Source organism: Salmo trutta, chromosome 19 (genome assembly GCF_901001165.1).
Source record: "Salmo trutta chromosome 19, fSalTru1.1, whole genome shotgun sequence".
NCBI lineage: Eukaryota > Metazoa > Chordata > Actinopteri > Salmoniformes > Salmonidae > Salmo > Salmo trutta.
The window spans coordinates 20,919,664-20,933,515 of NC_042975.1; the positions used below are offsets into that span (position 1 = coordinate 20,919,664).

At 40.1% G+C, this 13,852-nt stretch overlaps 1 protein-coding gene across 1 annotated transcript; it reads left to right on the plus strand.

Annotated features, from left to right (window-relative positions):
* The first annotated feature begins 2,815 nt into the window (after positions 1-2,815).
* LOC115154160 (cytotoxic and regulatory T-cell molecule) lies at positions 2,816-13,467 on the plus strand. The gene is made up of 11 exons (XM_029700113.1): positions 2,816-2,881; positions 5,026-5,163; positions 5,428-5,580; positions 6,471-6,590; positions 7,834-7,995; positions 8,388-8,585; positions 9,112-9,192; positions 11,843-11,917; positions 12,053-12,205; positions 12,513-12,596; positions 12,869-13,467. The coding sequence occupies exons 1-11, from the start codon at positions 2,836-2,838 to the stop codon at positions 13,030-13,032; spliced, it is 1,374 nt and encodes a 457-aa protein (XP_029555973.1). The 5' UTR covers positions 2,816-2,835; the 3' UTR covers positions 13,033-13,467.
* Positions 13,468-13,852: the final 385 nt, after the last annotated feature.

Consider the following 13,852-nt stretch of genomic DNA (forward strand, 5'->3'; position numbering starts at 1 on the left):
TTGGTGATCAGGCCTACCACTGTTGAGTCATCAGCAAACTTAATAATGGTGTTGGAGTAGTGCCTGGCCGTGCAGTCATGAGTAAACAGGGAGTACGGGAGGGGACTGAGCACGCACCCCCGAGGGGCCCCTGTGTTGAGGATCAGCGTGGCGGATGTGTTGTTACCTACCCTTACCACCTGGGGGCAGCCCGTCAGGAAGTCTAGGATCCAGTTGCAGAGGGAGGTATTTAGTCCCAGGGTCCTTAGCTTAGTGTTGAATGCTGATCTATGGTGTTGAATGCTGATCTGTAGACAATGAATAGCATTCTCACATAGGTGTTCCTTTTGTCCAGGTGTGAAATGGCAGTGTGGAGTGCAATAGAGATTGCATCATCTGTAGATCTGTTGGTGCGGTATGCAGATTGGAGTGGGTCTAGGGTTTCTGGGATAATGGTGTTGATGTGAGACATGACCAGCCTTTCAAAGCATTTCATGGCTACGGACGTGAGTGCTACAGGTTGGTAGTCATTTAGGCAGGTGACCTTAGTGTTCTTGGGCACAGGGACTATGGTGGTCTGCTTGAAACATGTTGGTATTACAGACTCAGACAGAGAGAGATGGAAAATGTCAGTGAAGACACTTGCCAGTTGGTCAGCGCATGCTCTGAGTACATGTCCTGCGGCCTTGTTAATGTTGACCTGTTTAAAGGTCTGACTCACATCGGCTACGGAGAGCGTGATCACACAGTCGTCCGGAACAGCTGATGCTCTCATGCATGTTATAGTGTTACTTGCCTCGAAGCGAGCATAGAAGTTATTTAGCTCGTCTGGTAGGCTCGTGTCACAGGGCAGCTCTCGGCTATGCTTCCCTTTGTCGTCTGTAATAGTTTGCAAGCCCTGCCATATCCGAAGAATGTCGAAGTCGGTGTAGTATGATTTGATCTTAGTCCTGTATTGACGCTTTGCCTGTTTGAGTGGTTCGTCGGAGGGTATAGCGGGATTTCTTATAAGCTTCCGGGTTAGAGCCCCACTTGTTGAAAGCGGCAGCTCTACTCTTTAGCTCAGTGCGAATGTTGCCTGTAATACATGGCTTCTGGTTGGGGTATGTACGTACAGTCACTGTGGGGACGACGTCCTCGATGCACTTATTGATGAAGCCAGTAACTGATGTGGTGTATTCCTCAATGCCATCGGAAGAATTCCGGAACATATTCCAGTCTGTGCTAGCAAAACAGTCCTGTAGTTTAGCATCTGCTTTATCTGACCACTTTTTTTATAGACCGTGTCACTGGTGCTTCCTGCATTAATTTTTGCTTGTAAGCAGGAGTCAGGAGGATAGAATTATGGTCAGATTTGCAAATGGAGGGCGAGGGAGAGCTTTGTACCCGTCTCTGTGTGTGGAGTAAAGGTTGTCTAGAATTGTTTTCCCTCTGGTTGCACATGTTGACAGAAATTAGGTTAAATTGATTTAAGTTTCCCTGTTTCCCTGCGTTTTGTTCTATGAGATAATATGTCAGTTAACATGACCTTTATGAATTATGAATTGTTTGTGCTTTGTGTAAAATACATGCTTCAAAATTCACAAAAAGTAATGTTAGCTGATGAAGATTAACTCATAGAACAAAACGTATAAGATCTAAGCTTGTGTTTACCACAAACCTTATTTTCGGCGTTTATCCCCAAAAAACTCCATTCATTTTCCCATAGGTTTTTTCCTACAAACCATGGCAGAGTTAGTGCCTACAAAAAGACTCCATTACTATTGCGCTCTATTCCAAAACGTTGCATCTAGTCTTCTATGGTATTATGGCGGTCCGCAAACAAATGTTAGACGTGCATGCTACCAGCTACAATAAATGAATAAAGAAACAAACATTAAGAAAAACTCAACCCTCCTACCCATTCCTGTACTACTAAGAAAATAAAAAAGAGCCCTACTAACTTCTAACAAACCCATCCAAAAAATCCCTTACAACGCCCCATACAACGTTAATAACCATACACATCAATCTTTCCCTCTCTTTTACATTCCGGTACCCACAACAATACATCAACACATGCTTCACTGTTTCATCAACCATACACTGTACACAAACTTCACATGCTTGCCAACCAGATGTAATGAGTTCAATGTCCTAGGCCCAACCGAGCAAACACCACCTCTTCCTTCCTAATCTGACCTTTGAATTTTGGTCCACCAACCTTTCTTTGGAGGGCATATAAATGCCGGATCTTGGGCTCGTTGTCCCACTTCTTTTGCCACACATCTATAATAATGTCTCTAATCTTACATCTGGCCTCACCTCTACCAAGTGGAGCAAAAATGCCAATTAAATCTAGTTTTAAAGCCCTTTTGGCTACCTGGTCTACTATTTCATCCAGAGTGGGCTGGGATCCAGCAGACTCGCACTACTACACCCAGTCTTTTGATGATTCACCATAACAACATTAATGCCTCCAACCCTGCATCTATTGGACAAAGCCCAGACTGATCCAGTATTATAAGTGAAATAGAATTGTAAACGCAGGGATCAGGCTGGTTCTACCAGGCTACAACATTGGTGCATGGTGATAACTTTCAAGAGATGTCATAAAGACTAGAAAATAGACATTCTTAACATTTGTCAATTCATAATACAATCAACATTGTATTATTTTTTATTCCATGTGATCAACAACCTCTAAATGTAGCACCCGAAATGCCTTTGAAAGTAAATGTATTCAGTGTCGCGTGGAAACCCCATGAATTTTGCTGTGATGTCATGGAAGGCCCCTTGCTGTAGTGTATGTAGTGTATAAAGGCACCTCAGAGAGGAAGTGGCTCTGATAGTCCACATCTGAATCTGACAGTCAAGATGCCACTAAAGCTGCAGCTTTGCTTCCTAGTCTTGTTTGTAAGGGGTGAGTAGGCTACTTCACTGAAAGTAATTGTGTCAGAGACAATTAAGTACAAAGTACCCAGGCAGGGTACATGTAGGCCTATACAATACAGATTGATAGAGTTATATATTTTTGTTGTAAGAACACAAATCATTATGTTGCTGTATTCATATTTAGATACTTTTTAAATTGTAAATGTTTCCTCAATCTTTATGTCAGCATGTCAGATCAATTAAAATGGAACTGCTTTTTTCTCGATACTAGTGCTGTGACACATTTAGTTGTTTTCATGAGAATTGTTGAGATGAATTGCTCTACTGTAAGTGCATCTGAATGATGTTACCAATAGATTGAGATAAATCAATGCTGTTATTAAAATGTACTCGGGTTGGAGAGAAATGTTGTATATCGATATACAGCCTAGCATATGATGTATACAGGTGAATACTTAGAGAAACACAGAAAGTCACTGTTGACCACAGTGCCTTACTTTTGATTACACAATAATATCTTCCAAAAATGTTCAATAATCTGACACTGCCATCAGTTTTTTATTTTCAGTGTCACATAGCGTATATACTATACTATTTTATAATCTGTGTTGTTCGAGCACTGAATGCTGATTTGGCTGAAAGCCGTGGTATATCAGACCGTATACCATGGGTATGACAAAAACATTTTTTTTTACTGTTCTAATTATGTTGGTAACCAGTTTATAATAGCAATAAGGCAACTTAGGGGTTTGTGGTATATGGCCAATATACCACGGCTAAGTGCTCTATCCAGGCACTCTGCGTTGCGTCGAGCTTAAGAACAGCCCTTAGCCGTGGTATATTGGCCATATATCACACCCCCTCGTGCCTTATTGCTAGAGTATAGTATGATAACTATCTTGTGGTTTCTCTGGCAGTCTGACAAGTAGTGACAACACAAAAATAGACATGATCAAATGCTCTTTGGATTGTATCACAGTGAAAATGTGTACTAATTGTTGCCTTGTTTTAAATATGTTTGGCAAATGATTCTTTGCATCTCTGAATGTCATTTTATGACTTTTTAAATCATATAGCATGGTTTTCAAATTGATAACAAAAATAGTCTAGTTATGCAGTATATTAGGAATTGGAACAAAGACTCAACACTGTAATACATTCTCTGTGTTTATTATCACAACGTTTCAACCATTATAGGTTGTCATCAGCTCTCATTGGAGTTCATATGCTGTACCTCATTAAATATATGAATATTGAATTCAATCGTTGAAGACAGCTCTAAAAATCACAACGGTTATTTCTAAATTACAGTAATTCCATGGACCACCATAGACCATCCCCATGGAATTTCTTTAATTTCAGTAGGTGCTATATAGCATGACCCTATTATAAGGTTACATTATTTTAGCCCACACAATGTATGGAAACAGTTACCCTTCAAAACCTTTCAAGCCCACCAACACCAACGGTGTCAATTTGCCACCACAGTTCATTTTTCCATATACAGTAGGCCTACCACTAGTCATCATAGCAGTAGCATAGGAAAAAGGAACACATGACGCTCACGTAGACAGTGTGAAGAAAACCACATGCCCCTTGCTTTCGCTTTCACACCCCTCATGTGAATGGTGACTGACCACGCTATGTTTGATTTCCTGTCAGTTGCAGTGTAGAAGGCTGTGTGAAAGTTGGCTGCATAATCTGTAGGCCTACGTGCAGTGCAGGGGCAAATGCACACCCCGCATGTTGTTGTTTGTCACACCTCCCATAACCTCAAGCCCGACAATAGCAACTCAGTCTACTTCAGTTTCCTCTGTGGCCCCCAGAGGCAGAGTCTGAGACCAGGGGCAGTCAGAGTGGTAGAATAGTGCTATGAGTCAGAGCTGTGAGAAATGAGGGGTCGGTATTAGGGTCTGTCTCAGGTCTTATCCAGATCATTTACACTGCCCACTTACTCATCATTCTACGACCCCTAAATCTCCTCTGTATGATTGCTTTTCTATACAGTCCATCCATAATCATATTATGTTAATGAAATACTGTAAGAAAGAGGAAAGTGCTGTTGAAAAGTAGGGTTTGTTTTATTATGTTCATGTTTCAATCATGTTGGAACATTCTATCATGTCAATCAAAGTATGTCCTTTACTAACTCATTGGTATTTGCCATTGCAGGATCCGTTGCAGTGCAACATATGACCGTGATGGAGGGTGAGACTTTAACCATTAAGTGTCGCATTAGAAATGCCCACAGGAGCCACGTGGAATGGAAGAATCCTAACGGGCATGTGATGTTTTTCAATGACCATAAGGGTGAGGATATTATAATACCATATATAGACAGATGTTCATTTTATTTTATATACAGAAACGAAGCAGTATCTCCATTTGAATGTAGACTGGAAGCCCACGAAATGAGCAATAAATGTTGACAGCTGTATGGCTAGAATAATAATAGTTGTACATGATACAACTAAAAATGTTTGTTCCTACTCATATTATAACATCTTTGTTATGAACTAAAGTAGTTGAGTCATGATGTGACATGCATTCTCTCTTCCTTATCTTCACTAACAGCCCTGAGGGATAAGCGCTACAAGATAATCAACTTGTCCGAGTCCGATTTTTCAGTCAGTGTGTCTGATGTCACCTTCAAAGATGGAGGCCTCTACACATGTTTACATTACACAAAAGTGCCTGTAGTGAAGTCAGTTACCGTGACAGTTTTGGGTAAGTATGACATATTGTCATAGCATTGTTGTCTATAGTGATTAAGTAGGCACACAGCCTTTGTCTTTACTGAGTAGAATTGTCAACGCGAATGCCCCGCCCACTTGAGGATGTGTCTTTTTCAGCATCTATTTCCTGTGTTTGAGTGGTGCAAAATCCACTTGTCACTTAAATCTCACTGGATTGATTGCTTTCCACCCCTTTATTTTAATGTGTTCACATATGCAAATACACTCAGTGTATTTATGCAAATGAGGGCACATCATTTTCTTTATTTTAACACAATATAAAATAAATTCTGATACCATATGAAAATGTATATATGAGTGCATTCTAAGAAAAAAAATGGGACATTTTACAAATTGAATACCTGAATTCCCACAAATACCTGAATTCTTTATTTGGCCGTGCCAGTAAAACATGTTATGTGCTATAATTCATTCAATACCTGATGGATAAAAAAAAATATCTTCATCCATTGTCCAACTGTTGCATTTATGATAATTGTTTTCAAAACCTTTTAACAATTTTGATGACCGTTGCTAGTAGGATATTCGGTAACACTTTATGTGGATAGTCCTAAGTAAATGGTTTGTACACGTTCAATAATTGTCAACAACATTTCAACTAATTATCCACTAACCCTTATCCTAACCATAACCTTAGAAAGCAGTTGCTTATCAACATAAATGATCTACAGATGGTCATACTATCAACAAACTCTCTAAATAAAGTGTGACCGGACATTCATATTGGATCAAATCAAATGTTATTGGTCACATACCCATATTTATCGGATGACAGGAGGTAGAGTGCTTGCCCCATTCCCACTTCCAACTAATTAAGTTGAATCCCAAACTCATATCCTCATTCTTTTTGTCATTCTCAAGGTATGCCAAAATTGGAGACAACAGAACACAATGGAAAGACTACCATCAAATGTTCTGCAGTGGGAAATAGCCATCCTCCCAAAATTTCATGGCTTTTGGGGAGTGGGTTAGAAATTGATGGTAAGTTACCTTTATTCTAGATTCACTTAGTAGATTTCATGGCAAGGGATTATGTTACGATCAAAACCTTCTGATTTTGATACACTTACTATTTCCAGGGGTCCTAGGCCTAGCTAAAGGGTGTGTTTTGACTCCTTGGTTGGCCAGCCCAAGTGAGTTATGTTAAAAAATGGTGCATGACCAACAAATAATAGTGTATATACAAAAAGGACAACAAAACATGGCATGCCAAAAACTAAATATTCAAACCAAAGTTTCACATGGCCACCAGCAGCCTCACGGCTCTGCCAGCTGCCACACCCTGGTTGCCACACACGTGCACAATCAACACTTAACAAGACTTCCTGGCAGTGCATAACCCCTGACACTATATTTGTGACAGAAGTGGAATGGCGGCCATGAGGCCATCGGAACACACGGCCAGACGTGTTAGGGGTTAACGGTAGATTGAAGCGCTGAGACTTGCCTTTTCCGTTCGGAGGGGGCAGTGTAGCAATCTTCAAAATATGAGGAACGTTACAATTTCACACCAAGTGGGTTAACCCTATTGGCGCAATGCATAGGGTGTTTGCCTTTCACACCATCGACCTGGGTTTGCTTCCCTGCCCCTCCCTGCCGTTCACTTAAAAGGGGGATACCTAGTCAGTTGTACATCTGAAAGCATTCAACTGAAATGTGTCTTTCGCATTTAACCCAACCCCTCTGAATCTGAGAGGTGCGGAGGGCTGCCTTATTCGACATTCATGTCTTCGGCGCCCGGGGAACAGTGGGTTAACTGCCTTGCTCAGGAGCAGAACGACAGATTTTTACCTTGTCAGCTCGGGGATTCGATCCAGCAACCTTTCGCTTGCTGGCCTAATGCTCCGACCCTCCAGGCTACCTGCCGCCCCACTTACATTATTCAATATATTCAACCAATGATAACAACCACTTTAAGGGATTGTGGAAAATAAAAACACAAGACAAGTCAAAATGGAGTAGTAGGAGACTGAGGATGTTGTGATGATATATAACGAAGGGAAATGCCTCAAAACGGTTTAGACTTCCCCTGCGAAAACAAATCCCCCACACATTCCACTTTATCTCATCCAAAATAAAGGGAAGTGAAATGTCTGTATTCTCCCTGTAAAGGGCAGTGCAGGTCAGTATTATAAGAATAAGTATGATGGTTGTTGACGTTCTGTTACATATGACATTTTGACACTTTGTCAAAAGTTAATTGAACCTTTCTCTTGTTATTTAGCTCAGCCTCAGTCCCAGTATCTTTTGGAAAAAAACACATATTCCTCCCTGGATATCTTGCATGTTCAGTCCCACAAGAGGAGAGTCACAGTGAAATGCATCGTTCGCCATCCAGCTTTACACAATTCTTCTCTGATGAATTTTGTAAAAATTGGACAGAATCGTAAGTCCCAAGTTTATTGTTCACACTTTTTACATTTCACTTGATTAGTTGTTGAGGTGGTATCCAAGCTATGGGAGGTTGAATTTAGCAGGGTATAAAAATGACAATTCTATGACATAAAGCTCAGATGACCTTGAGAGTAAGGTGGAAATATCCAACAAAGAATTGAAAATAACAGGTTTGCCTTTATTTGAAATGTAGTTCTGCTTGTAGTGTTCTATTTGAGGAACATTGAAAGGAAAGTGTGCACATTTCTGGTTTCACTGCACAGTCACACTGTGGGTACTTTCTCAATGGTTTAAAATTATGCCATGAGAATGGTAGGGTCATGGCACACTAGGGTATCTTTACCACACAAACATCAATAACTGAAATTCCAATCTATTTTATAGCCTCTGAGGAATCACACTCCACTTCGAGAACCTCTCATTGGCCAAGTACAGAAGGTCCAACAGAGATACCAACAACAACAGTCTCCCGTTGGCCTGGTACACAGGTGTCAACAGAAACACCAACAGCTACAGCCTTAGATTGGCCCAGTACAAAGCGATCACCAGCATCAACCCCTGACTCACAACTCAGCACTCACAGTAAGTAAAACATTTTATTAACAGCCATGTTGCCCTGAGGTTACATCTACAAATGTTTTGCGAGTTGGTTTTCAACATGTGAAAAGTTTGTGTTTGTGAACAGTTTGAAAACTGCTTAGGTGCAAAACAAAAGCACTTGGTTCTCATACCATCAAGGATGTTTCCTGAAATGGAAGTGAATAGCAATATTAGCCATATAGGTCCTCAATTTAAACCTCAGTCAAAGTTTGAGTCCGAATTTCAGCTTATGCTTTTTTTGTGCTCAAATGAGGTACCTGGAGTTTGCCATTTGTTGTTATATATATATATATATATATATATATATATATATATATATATATTGACTTAAATTACAACATTTTCATCTGTAGTACAATCAGTGAGTGAAAATGACTTACACTTTACTGTAATATCAATACAATAAAACCACAAATCAACAACTAGAAGTCTATTTAGTTTGTAATGAATCAACGGATGCATTTCCTCATTGGAGTTATCAATGTCTGTCGAATATCTTCACCTCCAGGTCAGCCAGCCCACTCAGTGTTTGAAGCTACAGGGTACACACTTGCTAATGACAGCAGCAGCAACTCAACCAGTACTACCGGTAAGAACAAGACTAACCATAGCTAGTATTGTATGGGAAGAAATTCACAGTATCATTGCCATCTTGTCTTACAAGTTATTCAGTGGGCTGCTTCTCCACCTCGTGGTGACTTTCCATCACTACAAATTATGGTTGAATGGCGGGAACCCTGTTACCGAGATTTACCCGGATTTACGGGCCAAAACCACTCCCTTTTCCTGGGATAAATAACTGTGAGAAACAGGTAAATTATGATAAATGATTTATATGAACAGCATGGCGTGAAATGGAACTGCTAAATTACATGCAATGTCTAAATCTGGCTTCTCTATGCCCTCTGCATGATGAATCATGCAGTGGGGACAGACAGACCACTTTTTGTCTTGTGACCAGGAGGCCTACATTTGCTACAGCATAGCCTATGCTACAGTAATATAAAGACCGAATGCGCGTCTATTTTTACCCATCTGGCTTTCGGGGTCACCTTGCTTTTAATTGTAAAGATCGTTAAAAAAAATTATTGCAGCTGCAGAGTTTTAAAAAAGCCTATCACTCGAATATCGTTGCTTTAAATCAGTCTATCAAATCTATTTAGCTAATGAATGATGGGTTATGCATAATAAGCTTCTAACTTATAGCCTCTGTCTCTTGTGCAATACGCACACACCTGTGCTCCACTGGCCTCCTTAAAAAACGCTCCTTAGCTCTTGGAGTCCCATGCAGGAAAAGCTAGACTATTATTAAAAATAAAGAACAGAAATACGTTATTTACAAAGGTATTCAGACCCTTTGCTATGAGACTCAAAATTGTGCATCCTGTTTCTGTTGATCGTCCTTGATGTTTCTACAACTTGATTGGCGTTCACCTGTGGTAAATTCAATTGATTGGACATGATTTGGAAAGGCACACACAAGGTCCCACAGTTGACAGTGCATGTCAGAGCAAAAACCAAGCCATGAGGTCGAAGGAATTGTCTGTAGAGCTCCAAGACAGGATTGTGTCGAGGCACAGATCTGGGGAATGGTACCAAAACATTTCTGCAGCATTGAAGGTCCCCAAGAACACAGTGGCCTCCATCATTCTTAAATGGAAGAAGGTTGGAACCTCCAAGACTCTTCCAAGAGCTGGCTGCCCAGCCAAACTGAGCAATCATGGGAGAAGGGCCTTGGTCAGGGAAGTGACCAAGAACCCGATTGTCACTCTGACAGAGCTCCAGAGTTCCTCTGTGGAGATGGGAGAACCTTCCAGAAGGACAAACATCTCTGCAGCACTCCAAAAATCAAGCCTTTATGGTAGAGTGGCCAGAGGGAAGCCACTCCTCAGTAAAAGGCACATGACAGCCCACTTGGAGTTTGCCAAAAGGTTGATCTGATGAAATCAAGATTGAACTCTTTGGCCTGAATGCCAAGTATGACATCTGGAGGAAACCTAGCACCATCCCTACGGTGAAGCAGGGTGGTGGCAGAATCATTCTGTGGGGATATTTTTCAGCGGCAGGGACTGGGAGACCAGTCAGGATTGAGGGAAAGATGAATGGAGCAAAGTACAGAGAGATCCTTGATGAAAACCTGCTCCAGAGTGTTAAGGACCTCAGACTGGGGCGAAGGTTCACCTTCCAACAGGACAACAACCCTAAGCACACAGCCACGACAATGCAGGAGTGGCCCAGCCAGAGCCCGGACATGAACCCGATCGAACTTCTCTGGAGAGACCTGAAAATAGCTGTGCATCAACGCTCCCCATCAAACCTGACAGAGCTTGAGAGGATTCGCAGAGAAGAATGGGAGAAACTCCCCAAATACAGGTGTGCCAAGCTTGTAGCTCCATACCCAGGAAGACTTGAGGCTGTAATCGCTGCCAAAGTAAAGGGTCTGAATACTTATGTTAATGTGATATTTCAGTTTTTTATTTTTAATACATTTTCAAACATTTCTAAAATCCAGTTTTTGCTTTGTCTTTATGGGGTATTATGTGTAGAGTAATGAGGGAAATAAACTATTTAATCAGTTTTAGAATAAGGCTGTAATGCAACAAAATGTGGAAAAAGTAAAGGGGTCTGAATATTTTCCCGAATGCACTGTGTGCGTCAGCCAACTAATTATACAGATAGGCCCAATTATATTTCAAAATTAACATCAAATTCGCTAGCCTATACTTGTAACTTTGTAGGCCGCATGTGCTGCACCAGAATCGCATGTTCTCTTCTGCTTTATCATGGCTTGAACGATGTGCATAATTGCAGTCCATATAATACAATATAATAGGCTACAATATAGTACAGTCATAGAGTTCACAATAAAAAAGATTAGTCTACTGGAGCAAGTTTAATTTATTTAACCAAGAGAGCATATAGCTAGCTACATCTATGGGCTTTTGTGTTTTTCTGTCATGCGTAATGTGCAGTAGTAGGCTTCGGCTCATTAAATGTCGTTAATGTAGGGCTCAAAAAATTTATTTAATATATGGCTCAGGTAGGGGATGGAACATTTGTAAAATACCTGAAAAATATTTAGATGTCCATCATAGCAGTATCGAATAGTATAATCAATTGAAAACTATTGTTTTATCCACAAATACACTCCATATCCTCCTGAACAAGGTGACTGTAGTTGCTGTCTAGAATAGCTGTATGATGCATTCATTCATTCATTACCCTGTAATTCCCTGTAGATTGGTTGTCAGTGTCCCAGACAACAGAGAACACACCTCATAATGGCACGAGAACCAGCTCCACTAATAATAGAGGTAAGACAGTTTTACTATTTTTCTGAAGTGCATACAAAACTGGTTAAGTGTCATGTTTAGGGGCTGTGTAAGCCAGATTTGGATATAAGGCTACAGTAGACGAGGCTAAAGTTGCACTGCTGGTCTCATTCACAGGAATCTTCTTCGATGAGACGGAGAGGCAGAGAGGAAATGGAAGCAGTGCGCCGTTGCTCATCTTCCTCGTGACGTGCCTCATCCTTGGTCTGCTGGTGGTCGTTGCGTTCTTTGTAATCAAGCTGAGGAGGGCTCACATACTCTGGAAGAAAGGTAACTAGAGACCAGCACACCTCTCGGCTCTCACTGTTTAGGATCTTCTCATGACTTTGCATGTTTGGTCATCTTTGGTTTATGGCAGGTGTGCACAACCAGTCCTCAACTGGAATTTCGCTCTGTTGGTTTTCCTTTCTTCTTTCTTGGATCAGTTGATATTAACCAAACATTTGTTTTCAGGTCTAGATCAGAAAGAACAAAAAACAGCAAATAACCTGCAGCCCTCAAAGACTTGAGTTGCCACTAATTCTTAAACTTTTCACATGTAATTATTCAGAAATTATCATAGTTTTGATCATTACAGAAAATGAAGACTCTGATCAATCTGTGGAGAGCAGCAGATCAAAATCAAGCAATGAAGAGAAACAATCCAGAAGAAGGGGAAATGGTAATATTTTACATCCTACATAGTCGGATTTCTGTGACATGCCATATGAAAAAAAAATCAACCAATGAAAGAACACAATGACAAAATGCACAATTATAAGACCTATCCCACAATTCAACATCTATTCCACGTTGGTTCAACTTAATTTAATTGAAATGATGTGGAAACAAAGTTGATTCAACCAGTGTGTGCCCAGTGAGATGTCTAATATATGCTAAAATGTAGGACATTTTATATGTTCCACATGATGTAAAAAATGCGTGTTTTTCTAGGACTTTTTAACATTGGATTCACAAAGTATGTTGTTGAGGAACCAATGGCAACAGAGACGTCAACAACAACAAATACCAAAACAGAAGAGGCTCCTGAAATTCAAGTCATCCCACAAACCGATGGAGCAACCCTAAGCCCTCAGATCAAGGAGACGGAACTGTAGAAAATGTTTTAATATTGGGAATTCACATAGAGAATTCAAATCATAAGCACCTAAAATGTGACAAACAATATATTTTAATGTAATATTGTTTTAAAACATGTAATGTTACTGTGATATAGTGGATAATTATGTGTGTACACTGGCTCATAAGCTGCTATTATGTATGATATATATATCTTTTTTAATCCAAGTTTATTTTTATACTGAAAAAAAGGAAAAATATACAACATAAGTATTGATTATTCTGTGGAAGTATTCCCCCCCACCCTGTTTATAGTGTATATTCTCGTGTGTATTTATTTTATTGTCTCGTGTACTTTTATATTACTTAGTACAACTGCATTGTTGAGCTTGTAAGCAAGCATTTCACTGTACTGTTTACACCTGCTGCATCCTGCGCGTGTAACAAATAAACTCTGATTTGATATTCAGTAATTGTATTGTATTTACATTATCTTTGTTTGGGTGATTTCTCTATTGGCCTACATACCTTTGAATAACAAATACCATGAACTGTTCTGCTAGTTGAATGCTGGGATAGAACAAAGTGTGCATACTCCTGGGGGTCTCCTAAGAGAATTAGTGTGATGCCCTGTTTACATCATGACGTATTTCATTATGAAAACTCATTCCGCAACTGGGCAGAGAGCATAGGGAGGGTTTCACAATGCAAGACAAGACGGAGGAGAGTTTTCATGTCATATCTTTCTGGAATGGCCTTTTTAAGAAATATTAATGGAAAAATATTTGGTCTCTATCACAGAAATGTCTTTTAACTAATAAGATTAAAGAAGTTTCATATAAATTAATCCACAAGTGC